The sequence below is a fragment of the Puntigrus tetrazona genome, unplaced genomic scaffold (assembly GCF_018831695.1).
Source record: "Puntigrus tetrazona isolate hp1 unplaced genomic scaffold, ASM1883169v1 S000000148, whole genome shotgun sequence".
Taxonomy (NCBI): domain Eukaryota; kingdom Metazoa; phylum Chordata; class Actinopteri; order Cypriniformes; family Cyprinidae; genus Puntigrus; species Puntigrus tetrazona.
Genome location: NW_025047824.1, coordinates 517,501 through 535,000, shown reverse-complemented (window position 1 = coordinate 535,000; position 17,500 = coordinate 517,501). Strand labels below are relative to the sequence as shown.

General features: G+C 38.9%; 3 protein-coding genes across 4 annotated transcripts in view; all 3 read left to right on the top strand.

Annotated features, from left to right (window-relative positions):
* Positions 1–435: 435 nt before the first annotated feature.
* On the top strand, positions 436–4,780 carry gprin3a (GPRIN family member 3a). Of its 2 annotated transcripts, none has more exons than XM_043230170.1 (2): positions 436–820; positions 1,481–4,780. In XM_043230170.1, the coding sequence occupies exon 2, from the start codon at positions 1,552–1,554 to the stop codon at positions 3,541–3,543; it is 1,992 nt and encodes a 663-aa protein (XP_043086105.1). In that variant the 5' UTR covers positions 436–820; positions 1,481–1,551; the 3' UTR covers positions 3,544–4,780. The 2 variants fall into 2 exon arrangements, with proteins under 2 accessions (XP_043086105.1, XP_043086104.1); XM_043230169.1 differs by having other exon boundaries at positions 438–831.
* Positions 4,781–6,849: 2,069 nt separating this feature from the next.
* Positions 6,850–14,124, top strand: ppm1ka (protein phosphatase, Mg2+/Mn2+ dependent 1Ka). Its single transcript, XM_043230194.1, has 7 exons — positions 6,850–7,149; positions 9,465–9,868; positions 10,731–10,831; positions 11,486–11,651; positions 12,593–12,737; positions 12,886–13,020; positions 13,551–14,124. The coding sequence occupies exons 2-7, from the start codon at positions 9,489–9,491 to the stop codon at positions 13,680–13,682; spliced, it is 1,059 nt and encodes a 352-aa protein (XP_043086129.1). The 5' UTR covers positions 6,850–7,149; positions 9,465–9,488; the 3' UTR covers positions 13,683–14,124.
* Positions 14,125–17,319: 3,195 nt separating this feature from the next.
* The window catches only part of wu:fb74b10, a 4,468-nt gene continuing 4,287 nt past the window's right edge, over positions 17,320–17,500 (top strand). The window contains exon 1 of the mRNA XM_043230195.1: positions 17,320–17,500. This exon is cut by the window's right edge and continues 503 nt beyond it. The gene's annotated coding sequence lies outside the window, so the exon portion shown is untranslated.

Sequence of the window (17,500 nt, the reverse complement as noted above, 5' to 3'; positions counted from 1 at the left end):
GCTGCTGACAGTCATTACCGGTTACCAGGCGACCAAAACCCTGCCATTGTACCATCAACAACTTTAACCTGGCAGGTGAAGTCGATCCGACGAGGCCCAAAGGTCCCGGCGAGCTCCAAAACGGCCGAACACCGGCGTGTGTATGGATTCGTGAGGTGCCATTCAACTTATAAACTCAATGTTTGCTCTAAACCAGACTTTTGAGCGCAGTTTAAAAAAATAAAACAAGTAAAGATCATGCTCCATGAAGATCTCCTACCATAAATATGTCACAACCTCACTTCTGATTAGTAATCTGCATTGCTAAGAATTTCATTTGGTTACCTTTAAAGGCGATTTTCTCAATATTGTGATTCAAATAGTTGTATCTCGGCCAAATATTGTCTTATCATAACAATACTTCCAATATCCTGACAAACCAGGCTATTTTATCACCCTTAACCACGGTTGTGTAGTCCAGGGTCACATAATGATTTTGATGTGGCACATGTTTGGTATCAGGATTTAAAAACACATTCTAGTCTATTGGAATTAGATATGCACAATTAAATATTACATAAATGCATTATTTTAAACTTTTTGAAATATGCTCAGGTTTAACTATCGACGTTAGAGATGCGATTGCTTTCTAAAATGCCGGTTGATGTTTTGGAAAAACGAGATGCACATCAAACTAAATCGACGCGTGACCCGTGTCCCGTGCGCGCGCGCGTCAGTGCGTCATCCGCGGCGGAACGGAGCGTCGTCGTTTATTCAAGCGCGAGAGGGAAAACGGAGGCTCGTTCAGAGGAGCACGGAGTCTCGGGAATGTCCGGGCTAGGTGCGTAAACGGTGAGTATGAATGTGCTTTAAATTGATTTGCAGCGCGTGAGTAGTTAAGGGCGTCGCGTGCAAATTAGAATCTCTGCCCCTGCTTTCAGGGAAACGTGGTAACTTAGAACAATTTAGAACCGAATTAAATAATGCATTAAATCTATCCGACGTACTTCACTAAAATATAGATTAGGAGAAGAATAATAGATAGAATGCAGCCTAGATGGAAGGGTCTGTTTTGTAGGTTTTGAAATGTATTTGCTATGTTTTATTTTTCCCTTTTTTTGCCACTGCCATTTGTTTTACTACAAATGCTATGGTTAAATATTGTAAATTTGTGGTTGCCACGATTTGCTATTTTTATTGTTTGTTTGGTTTAATCACCACAATGCCGTTATGGTAAATGTAAAGATCAGCTCAATGTGCATGATCAGTGTACAGTTTTTAGACTAGTGCATTTACTGTACCTCACTGAACTGACATAAAATCTGTTTCTGTTGTCAATGAAAATGTTTGATCAGTGAACACATGGCACTGAAAATTCAACACTTATAGCTTTAAAGCCAAAAAACAAAACGCATGTCCTTGAAGAAAATAATTTATTTGTCTATTAAGGTTTATTATTTTATCAAAATATTCTTAAAACGTGTTGTTTCTTTCTAAACAGGTGTGTCACATCCGTAACTAGGACATCATTAAATTAGATTGTGACTAGATCCTTCAACTGTCGTTGATTTCATGGAATCCCGACCTGCTTTCCTTCATCCCCCTGGAAATAATGAGCCCAAGGCATGCTGGGAATCTGAGTCCCAGCACAGAAAGGGAAACCGCTCTCCTGGAACCAGGACAAGGCTTGGAGAGAATCATGAGATTAAAGTACAAGGTAAAGAGCAGGAGGAGAGATCCCCCTCCAGGGAAATCGTCGGCCATGTGAAAACACTAAAACACAATGCATTAGCCTCTGAAATGCTTCCTGCATCCACAGCTGCATCAAAAATACCCACCATGCACTCTGCGACAACCAAACAGGCCACTACGGGAATAGCCAGTACGACTGCTACGGCTAAAACTGCGTTGAAAAAAACAACCAAAACAACAACACTTGGAGTGGAGGTCTTAAGTTTATCCAGCCAACCTGGACCCAGTGGGACAAAACCAAGATCTCCAAATGCGAGCCATGAGAAGAAGCTACATGCGAGTGCGAAAGCGTTTCCCAGTAACATGCAAAAAACTGCCTCAGCATCTCATATCATGGGTTCCAAAGACTCCCCTCAAAAAACTATTCAAAAAACATCATCTGCTTCCCATATTGCCTCAACTGACTCTCCCAAGAGTCTCAGCCGGGCTCTCTCGCATATTCCTAGAGCTACATCCAGCCCCAAACTTAAACCGCCCCATCCTGCGTCTCTCAAGGTGGACAAAACCGAACGGAATAAAAGAGTCACGAGCAAAGAGGGACTGCTATCTTCTCCGAAAGATAAAAAGATTGACACATTAGTGGAGAGCAAGCTGCAACTCGGGACGAAAGCAGCTGTAGGGGAGAGTCCTAAGGAGCAAGAGATAAAGAGCGGGAACGAAAAAGAAGACTTGCTAAGAGATGAAATTAAAGATGCTGTCCTTCAGGGACACTGTCTTGGAGGAAGTGATGTCATCTCGAACTCAAATGTTAGCAAAGAAGCATCTTCTCTGTTGTTGTTCCAATGCGAAAAGCTGAAAGAGCCAGAAGACAAGTCTGACGCATATGTCATGACCCAAGAGAGACAAGCAGGAAAGAGTCGGAGGCTCTGGGAAAAGAAGGGAAGGGAGGAAGCAGAGAGCGAGGAGAGGAGGAACGCAGGGGAGAGAAAGGAGGAAGCTGAGACTAAGAAGGTCAAAATGGTGAAGAAGGATACTGAAATGAATGAAAAGAATAAGATTCTGACACCCAGTAACTTGAAGGATGCAGTGACGATGACAGTCGAGGCTTTCCCAGTGACCGAGATGAAGGATGCAGCACTGCAGGCGGATCTGCTACCGGTGTATGTAGACGTCGAGGTCCAGGCGGATGTGGAGGTCTGCAGTAGATCCACAGATACAAGCCCAGTCCACAGTGTTCAACCTTATCAGTCGAACCCTGAGATTGACCTCAACTCTAAAGCTGTCTTGCAAAATGAGCTTAACCCTGACAGCAACTCCGACTCAGATTGGTTGCCAAATGTAAACTTATCGGATACCAAACCAACAGGAGCCAAGCCTAGATTTCTAGGTCCACCTCCTTACAAGTCTCCCAACATCCAGAAACCTCTTCAACACACTTGTGAAATAGAGATCGAACTTCGTAGCCAGTCCCTGCAAACTCTTGGTTCGGTTGTGTCGCCCGGGGTGGCGGAGAAGACCTCTGGGGACTCCTCGAAGCTGCTGGACTCTGGGAGAACTGCAGGGGTGGAAGGAGAAAAGGAGGAGAGCGGTGTACCTCAGGAGATCGTCTGGGATGAGCAGGGAATGACGTGGGAAGTCTATGGGGCATCGCTGGATATGGAGTCCTTGGGATTTGCCATCCAGAACCACCTGCAATGTAAGATTCGTGAACAAGAGCGGCGTATCGGCACGCTCCGGAAGTCCATATGCCTCTCAGAACAATCGCCTGGAAAGGGCAGAACAGGAAAGAAGAAGAGGAACGTCTTTAGGTCGCTGTTTGCTGGATCTAGGTGCTGCTCGAAACCACGACCCAAAGAGGAAGCAGAAAAGTGACTCGTTGTTATGTAAATGTGTTTTGTAAATGTGCTACACTGGAGAATGTATAGAAGATCTAAATGTGTCTAAAAATATGTAGCCTACTGTTGCTTCATGTAAGTTTTAGACCAGAGGTCACCAGACGTTGTCCTGCAGAGTTTAGCTCCAATCCAAATGAATCAGCTAATCATTAGGTATACTAGAAACTTCCAGGAAGGTTAGTTGGAGCTAAACGCTGAAGTTAAGCTCTGCCCAGGAGCTAGGTTGGTTACCTTTGTTTAACAGCGTGTTCAGAGGTTGAGGGTTCTGAAGTGAAAGCCCATGGCTTTGTTCCAAACGGCGGGCTTGATGTGAACTTGGCCTCATGGCCTACACTTGCTCTTGTCTATGAAGCACTTGAAACTAGAGTGTCCACTGTGGAGAGGTGCCGCTTTTAGCCATACTGGTACAGACTGCTACCCAACTGTCACCCATTCAGGTTTTGGAAGTATATTTTATTCTATAGACTTCTAAAGAAGAATGTTTTGAAAAACATAGGGTTCCAAAAGACGTTGGACCCCATTGACGTCTACTGCATGCTGAAAAAGATATTTATTAAAATGAACTAATAGAGTTTTGGATGTATATGATTGCATTGAACTATCCTTTTAAGACACATTTCACAATTGAACACCAACTTGCAGAGTGAAAACTGCAGTTGTTTACCAATTTAAGTCAACATCTAACTTTTTTAAATGTTGGTATTTGTTGAGGCCATGTGAACTAGCTCATTTAATGCATTCACTTAAACATTAATCTGTAAATTGTGAAATGTTCACTAATACGTAACTTTTTGTATTCACAGTAATATTTATATATAAACAAAACTGAATGTCACTAAGGTTAACATTGCACAAATTAAGTTTTGTATTACTTTTCTAAAAAAAATCCTTTTGTTTGAGAACTGGTTCGACAACAGTTTCTCTATTACAATGTTTTTAAGAACCGCGTAGGTTTTCTTGGAACAGTTAATGACTTTCTAAACGTAAGCATTGATCACGTTCGGTCACTGTGGTCACTCACTTGCACACCTGAGCAACTTCAAGCACAGGTAGTTGTTGTTAAGGCTGGTAGATGTTTATTCTATTAAAAATGAATGACTTTTGGTTGCTTTATCACTGCTAAAATGCTGTCAGTGTTAGAGGTACGTAATGCTGGGCTGATAATCACTGTAGAGCACTTTAATGGAATAAAATAACGTTTTTGATGTTCTATACGATGTGACTTTTTTCAAGTTGAATTGTTAAAAACCTTTGTGCATGAGCCTGGTGTTTGTCTTCTGACGTGAGAGCCCTTTTCACTATGATTGAATCCTTGCACGCTGCATGATTTCATGTTATTTTTACCGTGGTATCAGGACTTGACTGAATGAGGTCTTTGTGTTTATGCGAGAGCTCTAAGTGATGTCTTCTGAATATTTTATCCTTTCCGTGTGAGGGAGCAAGACGTTGATATTGACTTTACAGAAGCTAAATTTAGGTGTCTTTGTTCTAAACGATGCCTGAATTGAGTCCTGCTGTAAATATTTCACTCAGGAGCAGTTTTGCACTACATAGTAACCACGTCCTATGTTAAGTTGACATTATGGACCCTATGGAGCATCTGCCCTACATACTTCTCTGAAATAACTATGCGGAAAATTTCTCTCTCTCTCTCTCTCTCTCTCTCTCTCTCTCTCTCTCTCTCTCTTCTATACCTTTGTTTTTTCTCACTTTACAATATTTGTAATTATTTGTGAGACGTATGCAGTTCAGCAAGAGATGAGTTCACCCAAGTTAAAATAAATTGACTCATTTATGCAAGATGTGGGCTTGGACGGGTTTGTTTCTCCATCAGATTTGGAGAATTGTAGCATCACATCACTTGCTCACCAATGGATCCTCTGCAGTGAATGCCGCTCTATCGGTCAACATCTTGTGAAGCCAAGAGCTGCGTGTTTGTAAGAAACAAATCCATGAAGGTGTTTAGCTTCAAGCTATTGCTTCCGGCTACAATATGAGTCCATGACACTTCCTCCAGTGGAAAAAATCCATGCTGTCACATCAAAATCCATCCACATTTTTGTTAAGAGCTGTTTTCGGTTGTAAACGGTGCTTGATGTGTGCAAATTTCTCTCCTGACTCAAATCAGGTAATGATACATAGACACTTGAAGTCAAAAAGTTTGCAAAATGTTGATGGACTGAAGTGATGGATGCTCTTATTCTGACAAGAACCTTTCACTGCAGAGCACTGCTGAATTATGGAAAATAAGACATGTTGCCACAAGTCCGAACCCTATAGATGTTCTACAGTACGTGCAGCGTTTCATTTACTGCACGAGGCTTAAAACACAAGCATACCTTCACGTTTATTTGTTGCCAAGCAAGTGCTACCGTTTCCTTATGGAAACGTGAATCTCTTTGCAATTCGTGTTATGGTCTCCTCGGGAATAAGTTATTTATAGTGTATTAAAACGCCTGTGTTTTGAGTACTTGCTGATCTTTTATTCAGGACTTCTGCTGTGTTTACAGCAGAAACATGCTGTGATCCATCTGTGTGTGTGTGTGTGTGTGAGAGAGAGAGAAAGAGAGGCCAAGCACTCACGCTGGTAGTGTTAATGTCCTTAATACATGTTTAAATCAATTTGGGACTGTAACACATTTTAGTCAAGATAAAAAATTTTATTTATTTATTATTATTTTTGATGTTCTACAGAGGAATTGTTCGTGCTAAAATAGATGGTTAAGTATTATAAAAATATGTTATTCCTACAAATAATCATTATATAAACGAACAGAGTAAGCAAATCAGGCAAATCAAATACAAGGCAGCAAGAGAATGTTGGTCGGTGGCGCCAAAAAAAAAAAAATAAAGCTTGAGCTAAACCCTTACACACCCCCTAATCTGATTGGACGAGCCGGGGGCCAAAACGGCCTGTGATTGGATACTGTTGTGTACTGGAACGTGAATAACCTTCTGCGTACGCTACAGAAATTTAACAAGAGCATAGAATGGGTTTCGGAGGGCGGGGCTTAACAGCTCGGACGCTGTTTCTGATTGGCCAGGTAGGATTAGTCTAAATAATAATTTCTTAACCTTTAATTTTCCAATCCCTAATTCCCATCCAGCGTTTATCAAAGTGCCTCTTTGTCAGCATTCCGGTTTTAATTATGACCCAGACTCGCTTGTGAAGCAGCGCCTGTCACGGGACGCGTGTTACTTTTCTCAGCGCTGTTCACAGTCGGCCAATCCCAGCCGCGAATGGCGTTTCGCTGCTCGCGATCGCTCCGAAATCATTTTGTAAACATCGCCGCGGCTTGTTTCAGTTATTACCTCAAGTTCGAAGTATATCATCGTTATCGTTTACAGATTTTAGCGTGCTGGGGTCTTAACTGACATTAAACATCCCGAGGTTTAACTGCGACTCAAAGGAGTTTTCGGCCATTGAGCCGCCAAGCGCCCCCTGGAGCAGGACTAGTTATCCGTCACCTGAACAGTTTAACTAGCAGCGTCGACACACCTTAACTTTACTGTCACTCCAGCTGGACAGGAGACCGCGTCGGACACTGACAACTTTGACAAACCTGCGTTTTTTTTGCAGCAGGTAAGATACTGTAATGTGATTTTTCGTTTATAATAAGCGATGACATTCAGCTTTTGAAAGCTGCGCATACAGTGTATTATTATGAAGCACAGTACCTAGAGCTATATAGACACTCAGTAAGTTAAAAACCGTGCAATGTACACATATGAAGTATTTAAAGTGTATTTATGATGCATGTTTTAAAAGTACTTTGCAGTTTTCACGTGATCCATTGAAGTTTAGAAAAGAGCACTGTTTATGAAACAAATCAAAACAAACAAATATTCATGAATCGAAAGTATACTTTAAATCAAATCAATGTATATATATATATATATATATATATATGTATATATGTATATATATATATATATATATATATATATATATGTATATATATATATATATATATATATATATATATGTATATATGTATATATATATGTATATATGTATATATATATATATATATGTATGTATATATATATATATGTATATATATGTATATATATGTATATATATATATATATATATATATATATATATATATATATATATATATATATATATATATATATGTATATATATATATATATATATATATATATATATATATATATATATATATATATATATGTATATATATATATATATATATATATATATATATATATATATATATATATATATATATATATATATATATATATATATATATATATATGTATATATATATGTATGTATATGTATATATATATATATATATATATATATATATATATATATATATATATATATATATATATATGTGTGTGTGTGTGTGTGTGTATAGCAATAATGCACAAAGAACAAATCATAAGTGAATGTTAGTGTGAAAAATAGTGTGTGCATTATGCAACATTAACATTCATTGCAGAAGGCCTTCATGTTATGATGCAACGTCAGTGTCAAAGTCACATGGTCCAGCGATGTCACTTTTTACGGTCCTGTCTTGGCAAGTGTTTGTTTGGACACGAAACACACGTCCCGCCAAAGGTCAGCAGTGACGCACAGCACGCGCACGTGAACTTGGCCGGGAAGGGGTCACTAGGGGTCATTCACTGACTTTAAACGCGCTAAATAATGGTTAGTTACCGCGTGTGGCCCTGGGGATCAAAACCGGAGCCTGAAATCAGAATATATAATTTGTTCATTGATGTCTGGTCTGTTACGATAGGACCGTATTTGGCTGAGATACAACCCGAAGGTGCCAAAAAACCTCTTTTTTTTTTAAAGTGTCCTTGTTACGGTGTACTTTTAAATACAGAGTAATTTGTTTTAAATTTATTTGCATGTAAATATGCCTAATTAAGTGTTATTATAATAGTAAGTACATGTAACGTGTAACAAAGGCACCTTAAAAGACAACTATTATGCAAAATTCAACTTTTATATGTTCGGACATAATGTGTTTCTATATATTTTTTTTATCAACATATTTGATCACAATATGGCTAATTTGGCTTTAAATTGCATGATTTGAGCGCAATAAACGCGACAATCGAAACCGAACAGATGTTTTTAGTGGTTAAACCCTTTCCTGTTCGTAGTTTTCAGTCGCGTGACCTGTAGGGCAAAACATTCGTAGAAATATTTTCCGCTAATATCGCCTCTCAAACCAATAACGTGAAGGTACGCAAAAAAAATTCAACTTTTGGCGTCTATATTAAAGCCTGGGGCAATATTTCAGTCATTAAACACTGTGACAGAATGTTTCAGAAACACTTAAATATATTTAAAACAGTAATATTAAAATATAAAATGCAGTCCTCCTGATGTTCAGTGTTTTCTTTAACGAGAAACTTTGCACATTGCGTTAATATTCTGGCTTCATCTGGTACAAAGCGTGCATCATCAACAAGGTGTTTGCTGAATTTCACCTTTAAAGTGCGCGTTTTACTATGCGTTTACTGCACGTGATGCCACACGAACACTATCAGTTCTGTAAAAGGGGCGGGGCGCAGAGGCCCATTTGCATTTAAAGAGACGTGCACAAAAATGGCTCGCTTCAGCTTCCGCTCAAAGTTTGCCATAACAAAGGATCTGTGGGACATTTTGAGCTGAAACTTCACAGACGCGTTCTGGAGACACCAGAGACGTCTCATGTCTTGTAAAAAGCGGCACAATCGATAGTTAATGTTTTAAAACAAGTGTTTTTACAACGATTGAAATATCGCTTAATATAGTTTGCAAGTGTCCAAAGCGTGCATTTTATTCACATGCCTTGATTTTATCGTTTTTACGCTTGCTCTGTGTTTCTGTTCTGCCGAAAGTAACAACTTGACTTCGATCCACAGGAGTCCCGCGCGAGGATCGTCTCGATGTCCGTCTCCGTCGCCTCACTGTCCCGTCTGCTCCGATGCAGCCTGTCCTCGGCGGGCCGCGGCGTCCGGTGGAACAGCACCCGACTGGACGCGGACGGGAGCGGACGTCCCGCCACGTGGGACTCCTTCGGGATCTGGGATAACCGGATAGAGGAGCCCATCCTGCTGCCGCCCAGCATCCGCTACGGGACCCCCATCCCGCAAATCAGCCTGTCCAAGGTGGGCTGCGCCTCTCACATCGGCCGGCGGCGCGACAACGAGGACCGCTTCCAGGCCAGCACGCTCACGCACAACGTGCTCTTCTTCGCTCTGTTCGACGGGCACGGAGGGGCGCAGGCCGCGGACTTCTGCCACAAACACATGGAGCAGCACATCCGGTACAGGACGGAGCGGTTGAACACCTGACATCCTGGTTACTTTTGTCCAGGACTTTCTGACCCACCTTGGATTTAATACTAAAAATATCTAACGCTTATAGTAGTAATTAGGAAAAACGCACACAAAAAAATAATATTAATATTGTTTAATATTAAGGTGTGAATTTTAATTATATTAATATGCATGTACATTTCTAACACATAATTAAAAAAATATATTTTTTAATAAATTTAACTATTTACAAAAATCTAAATGTGAATAAAACTGAATTTTAAATCTAAAAATAAATACCTAATTATATATATATATATATATATATATATATATATATATATATATATATATTAGTTAACATTAATTATATATATATATATATATATTTATTAGTTAACATTAATTATATATATTTATTTATTAGTTAACATTAATTATATATATTTATTTATTAGTTAACATGAATTATATATATGTATATATATATATATATATATATATATATATATATATATATATATATATATATATATTTTTTTTTTTTTTTTTTTTTTTAACTAACTATTTAACTTTTAACAAAATATTAATATTTTAATTTTTTCTTTATGTTTTTGTGTTGTCAGACATTAGATCAAAATTCTAGCAGCGGCTCAAGGGTCTAATTTAATTTCATTAAAAAAAAAATATGCCTTTAAATTTGCATACATTTTATTTAACCCTAACTAAGAAACACTGAAAAAGACATCCTGGGTCAAGCAGTACTTCCGCTATTAAAAATGCATTACAGGTCAAACTAACCTAGGATGCAATGTAAGGGTTAAACACACCTCATTGTAAATGAAACGACGAGGATGCTGTGTTTTGCAGGGACTGCTTGGAGGCGGAAACGGATTTACAGGCAGTTTTGTCTAAAGCGTTCCTGCAAGTGGATGCAGCTTTGTCCGCCGAGCTGCGAATGTACGGCAACGGTATGAAAAACTCACGCTTATCTTCATGCATTTAACAGACGCTTTTATCCAAAGCATGGCATCCACGAGTCCAGGAATTTCTGGAACACGGAATCTAAAAAGTTTATTTTATGGAATTTAAAACGCTATTTATTCCAGACATTGAAAGTCAGGGATTTGAATTTTTGTTTTTTTGTCAAATACATGAATTATCATTCATTCACTTTAAATCGTTGTTTCCAATTATCAAAAATACACGTTTCGATGAACTCGACGGAGCATAAAAGCATAAAAACCGAGCTGTAAAAAACGAAAAAGTTAAGAAAACCTAAGCTACGGCAGATTTTTTTGAGTTTTCTCAACTTGTTTTCAGTTTATATAACAAAAATCAGCTTTTTATTTATTACAGTGCGTGAATTAATATCTTAAGAAATAGTACAGAAAAATATATTATTATATTATTATTATTATATTATATATATTATTATATTATAATATAATGTATTTAATAGGGAAAATCCAAGAAAAAGGTTTCATTTACAGTAGTTTGTACTAAAATAAATAAACCATATTTATATAAATAACCAAAACAAACCAAACTGACATAATATGACATTTTCCCGGCTCATGCATCGATGCGCGCTCGAGTGAAGTTTATTTCCGAACACGTTTCAGCCTCCCTGATGACGGTGGGCACGACGGCGACGGTGGCTCTGTTACGAGACGGGATCGAGCTGGTCGTCGGCAGCGTCGGAGACAGCCGAGCTCTGCTGTGCAGGAAGGGAAAAGTGCGCAAACTCACCGACGACCACACGCCGGAGAGGAAAGACGAGAAATGCAGGTACACCGAAACACACACACACCAGCGCTCCAGGAATAACACGCTGTGGTATGTGTCATGATAGAAGAGCGCTCTCTTATGCGCTATTAATAAAAGCAACTCGCATTACAGCTCACGTCTAGAAGAAACGTGCTTGCCGAGTTACACGAGCGTCCATCTGCAGAACAATTTCTGTGTCTCGCTTAAATAAAGGCACCGTTTTGGGTGCAGTGCACTTGGCAGCTGGACAGTAGAAATGATTTGGACGCTTAAATGCCATTGCACTAAATGCAAAAACTTTGAAATCAAGTGTCATTTATTGTGAGGAAAATATGTTAAAAATCGACGCATTTAAAGTGTTTGATTTTGAAGCATTAACGAAATGAAGACAGTGCTGTGTTTGTGGTATTAGCTGTTATACTATTATAGTTTTTTATTCATATTTAAACATTTTTACTTGCATTTTAATATTAAATATGCCTATATAGTTGAAATTAATTGTGTACATAAACTGATAAATAAAATGTTGACTTGTCAACTAAGCTGAAATTATTTTTATCATTTAATTAAATTATTTTTATTAAGTAACAAAAAAAAAAATTTTTTTAACTATAATAACCCTGTTGCCAAGGCAGCGTTTCCAATTTTTTACTCTTTAAGTTTCTTCCAACTTAATAAACTAACTTTTAATAAAAATGCCTTGAATAGATTTCGTCAGAAATGTTTCTTGAGCAGCATGTTAGAATTATTTCTAGAGGATCGCGTGACCGGATGCTTACACTATTCTAATGATGCTTAAAATTCAGCTTTGATCACGGAAAAAAATACATTTTGACAATAAATTTACCTACAAATCAGATATTTGGGCATGCAATAAACTTTCTTGTTATTACTGATTTAGCCGTATTTTATTTTAAATGAATGCAGCCTACGCATGATCTAAGTAATGTCTGTGTGTGTAGAATACGTCAGAGTGGTGGGTTCGTGACCTGGAATAGCGTCGGTCAGGCAAACGTTAACGGCCGCTTGGCAATGACTCGCAGCATCGGAGACTTTGACCTGAAGAAGAGCGGCGTGATCGCAGAACCAGAGACCACTCGAACCCTAGTACGCACATGACAGTCAATTGCATTATTGCAAAATAAAAGTCTGGCTTTTGAATGGTGCTTTATTTTTTTACTATTTCAAATCAGAGTTTAAGTGACTAAAGCTAAGGTCCACGTGCAAAACTCTAGTTTTTCTCTCACGTCTGTAGTTGCAGCACTCCCACGACTCTTTCCTGGTTCTCACCACCGACGGCATCAACTTCATCATGACCAATCAGGAGATCTGTGACGTCGTTAACCAGTGCCACGACCCTACCGAGGCGGCAAACGTCATTGCTGAGCAGGTTTAGAAACTTACGTTTTACAATCTGCAGAAACCAAGTAAAAATTGGTTATTATGCCCCTACTGTGGGCACAATGAAGTATAACTTTGTTGTAGGGCTGTCAAAATGGCTAGAAAACTAAATTCACGTTTCGTACTTAAATGTTAACAACATACAGATTATGTTTAAATTTAAAAGGCATAATTTCGGTTAGGTTCACTTTCACAACAAAACGCAGCTTCTCCAGAACATGGCGCCCGCAGCAACACTACTCTGAAAATAATAGCTCCGCCTTCTTTCTTTTTGTAAACATTTGGGGCGGAGTTCTAAAGTGGGGGGCGTGCTTAAGTGAGCCGTTTTAAAAAGGCGTGGTCGAGTCTTAACTTTTATGAAGAACATCTCTTTGGGTTTGAGACGTTAATCTTCGCAACTTTAGGGATCCTGTCTATGCACTGATAGCTTGTGAGACCCCAAATATTTATTTGACAGCCCTACTTTTTTGCACGACGGTGTAAGATTCCTCTTCGTGAAGTCTGGTTTGTGTTGCTCAGGCTTTGCAGTACGGCTCGGAGGACAACAGCACGGTCATCGTTGTCCCGTTTGGAGCCTGGGGAAAACATCGGAACGCCGAATACACGTACGACATGAGCCGAAACTTCGCCTCCATCGGCCGCTGGTCCTAACGGTGGTCAAAAGATCATCTCAACATGAGAAAAACACTCCCAATTAACAACCACACCGCCGCTCTCTGGTATTCTCACTGTAAACTAAAATCAAACTCCAGACTGAAGATCGTGAAAACAACTATTCTTCTGCAACTTTCCATCCTAAAACAGAGTAAAGGTGGTGGGTAATTATTTTTACGAACATCTTTACGAATGAATTCTGTGTAAATTATGTCAACGTTGAATAAGGCCCTGCGAAAATGATCAGTGATTACATCAGATTCATCAATTTTCCTGCCAATATAAATCTAGAGCAAATGGGTCTTTATAACGTTTAATTTATTGACTGAAACTGTATATATTAGCATGCTAGTACTCAATGTAAAAGTAACTTGTGAAATATACCAACCCATACCTGTGCCCTTCCATTCAATAAATAGTTAATACATCGTAATAGCAATAATAATAGTAATTATTATAATTATATCTGAATATGAATAGCTTTTTTTATTGATTTTGTATTTTAAACAGTTGACATTTACAGGACAGCAACATCACAAAACCTTTCATTTGCATTTTTGAAAAGTTTCACTTTGAAAATGTAGAAATGATCCGTATTTACGCGGACGATTGGTGCTGTATTATTCACGCCAGGCCAGTAGCTGGGAATGCCACTTTCTAAGCTACGCACGCATGTCCAAATCAGCGCTTTGTAATTTATTCGCACTTTAAAATACATCGTCAAGGCGCATCGCTTTTAAACTCTGCAGATGAAATCGGGCCATTCGAATGGGAGTCTGCGCAGTCGGGTGTTTTGCGTGAATTTGGCGAGATTTCTCTCAGTCGTTTTAAGCCAGGGGTGTCAAACTCAATTCCTGGAGGGCCGGAGCCCTGCAGAGTTTAGATTCAACCCTGCTAAAACACACATACTATGCATGTCTGAAGTACTTGATTAGCTGGATCAGGTGTGTTTAATTAGGGTTGCATCTGAACTCTGCAGGGCTCCGGCCCTCCAGGAATTGAGTTTGACACCCCTGGTTTAAGCAAATTCACCAAAGTTGCCAACAGAAAGGCTACCCGGGAGCCTGAAAATACGGAAGACTTTTTGCGTTTTATAATAATTCACTTGCATGGCGCGTTGGGGATCTGAAAACGCGAGCTTTTTAAAAAACGGTTTTCTAAGTGCATGCTTTTGAAAATTACACCATTGTTGTCTCCATGTCAACTTAAGAAATGCTAATTTTTGAAACCGGTGGCGTGCAAATTGACATCGCCAACTACTGGCTCGGCACAATGCAGCGTTTTTAGCCATTTTTGTGCATCCACGTGAATTGGGATCGCTGGTAGTGTAACGTACCCTAAGTGTGATCGTTTCAAAGTGTCACGTCGACGCGTATGTCGTAATAACTCTGTATATACTTCAGAAATGTGTCAGTATAAATATCCAGCTCAACCGCAGATAGAGCCGTTAGCTACTTTTATAAACGTGTTTTGGTAAGAAATGTTCGTATTTATTTCATTGCTAAGCTGTGCTGTGAAACCTTGATTGCATCACTGGAAACTTAAAGTCCGTCTTGTGCTTCGTCTGGTTGAGCTGGTGATGTTAAAATGTCAGCTACGGACTGATTTCAGTGCATTGCTTGTCGGTAACATGGTTGTATTGGGAAATCGAGTCAAGTGGGAAATACCGAAGACGTTTGGTTCAGTTTATCCCAAAGTTTTGCATTGGTGTGCAGTACCAGAGTTTTAAACTCTCTCTCGGTATAGTATTAATATCTTCTACACTGCTGAGGGTTTCGCATGTCAGATATGAACCATGAGTGTAGACTTCCTGTGAAATAAAAGACTGTTATGAAACACGGCGTAGCTGCTCTCACTCGAGAAAGGTGTCACGTTTGTAGCTAGCGTCGCTGACCTCGGTGAACTTCGACGCAGCGTGCGTTGCTAAGAACTTGATTTGGTCAACTTTAAAGGTGATTTCTTCTCAGATTCCAGATGTTTGAATGGTCGCAACTCCATCCTAACAAATCATTCATCAACGGAAAGCTTATTTATTCCGAACACGGACACATTTGTGGTCTTTAAAATCGCTAGCAAAGGTAAATAAGACCGGGGATGTGCATTTAAAAAGTGGTATTTATAATTTACTCAATTGTAAAATAAATCTTTAACCAGACTGGCAGAGACAGGCACAGAGGAGAAACGTGTATCGCTGTAATGTGAGTTTGTTATGGTCCTTTAACTTTGGAGAGTAAGGTGAACTGCTCTGTAGATCCCACATGTGAGTTGGTGGACTAAAAATAACCTACACGAGAAAAGCATGAGGCTTTTTCAGAGTAATTCAAGAGTAATTTCTCAAATATGTATTACAATTTATGCAGATCAGTTGAACATTCACTCGGTGGCTGGGTGCATTTTGTTCACATCGGGACTATTTGATTCAGACCGGAACTTGAGGAGTGGGTCTGGTATCATTCGGCAAATTGAAAGGTTTTTGCTCGATTCGAATCGTTATTCAGATCGGGGCTCTGGAATGTGAATCGCGAATCGTTTGATTCAGATTCGAACATCGGAAGGGGTTTGTGATTCTTTTGATTCAGATTCGAACATCGGAAGGGGTTTGTGATTCTTTTGATTCAGATTCGAACATCGGAAGGGGTTTGTGATTCTTTTGATTCAGATTCGAACATCGGAAGGGGTTGGTGAATCTTTTGATTCAGATTCGAACATCGGAAGGGGTTTGTGATTCTTTTGATTCAGATCTACCGAAATACCGACCTGGAATAATGGTCCAAAAATAATGTTCGAATCTAATTTCTGGTCTAAATTAAGATTGAGGACAAGCGCTCCAAAGTCCCGGTCTGAAATGGTTTTGGATTGAGTATCGCGAGTTTTTGTTTCAGACAGACACATAAATCTTTACATCTTTACAGATCGAGACCTTCGATCTCCGAGCATTGTGAATCTTTTTCTGTTTTCTGAAAGAAAAAACTTTTATTCGGATATTTAAGTCATCCTTAATGCCAACTAGCCTACTTTTCCCCCAATTATGGTTAAAAAACGATCATAGTGAGCTCAAAATTATGTGTATTATTTTAGATAAAAAGTTTTTCAGGTAACCCCAAACCTGTTTCATATTGGTTTCATTCAAACTAAGAAATCCATGACCGAATATGGATTTGAGTTTACCGTTGCATATAATTAAATACGTGCATAGGTTGTTGGAAAGGTGCACTCAAGTCGTTAATTAAACATCTAATTGCATATTAATCGTGTAAATAGTTTTTGGTGTTTTTATTGTTAGGTTATTTTAATAGGGTTTAAAATAAAAAGCACTGGTCTTTAAGAGCAAGTAGGGTTTGTGCATCACCGCAGCCTCGATCAAATCGGTTTAAATAGCCTACAATAAAAAACGAATAAATAAACGAAGCGATCTCAAGACCACAAGTGACTACAAAACAAATGCACAGGTGTCAATTACTTTATTTATATCATGTTATATTTCTTATTTAAATTCAATAAATGAAAGTGAGCTAGGGCAATGCTCTACGTGTGTGTTAGTCCCAGTGTGCATACTCTACCTGCCCTAAATAGTATTGAAAATTGTTAATATCGCATAGAATTAAAGGCGGATAGCACGCGCATGCGCACTGGCAAATCTGAGCGAACCGCCTTTGTTTTTCTAGTTTTGTGTAGGCCACTCCCCCATGAGAAACACGCTTTATAAGCAGGGATATAGTTATAAAGATGGGGAAAGTGTTTAAAGAGACGTCGTTTCTCAAAACAAGTGTTGCCAAGTCCCACGGAATCGCGCCTCCCCCGCAATGCTGATTTGA

Coding starts and splice junctions, on each gene's coding strand:
- gprin3a (XM_043230170.1), top strand. CDS start 1,552: ATGGAATCCCGACCTGCTTTCCTTCATCCCCCTGGAAATAATGAGCCC.
- ppm1ka (XM_043230194.1), top strand. CDS start 9,489: ATGTCCGTCTCCGTCGCCTCACTGTCCCGTCTGCTCCGATGCAGCCTG. Junction 10,832..11,485: donor GCTGCGAATGTACGGCAACG/GTATGAAAAACT, acceptor AACACGTTTCAG/CCTCCCTGATGACGGTGGGC. Junction 11,652..12,592: donor AGGAAAGACGAGAAATGCAG/GTACACCGAAAC, acceptor CTGTGTGTGTAG/AATACGTCAGAGTGGTGGGT.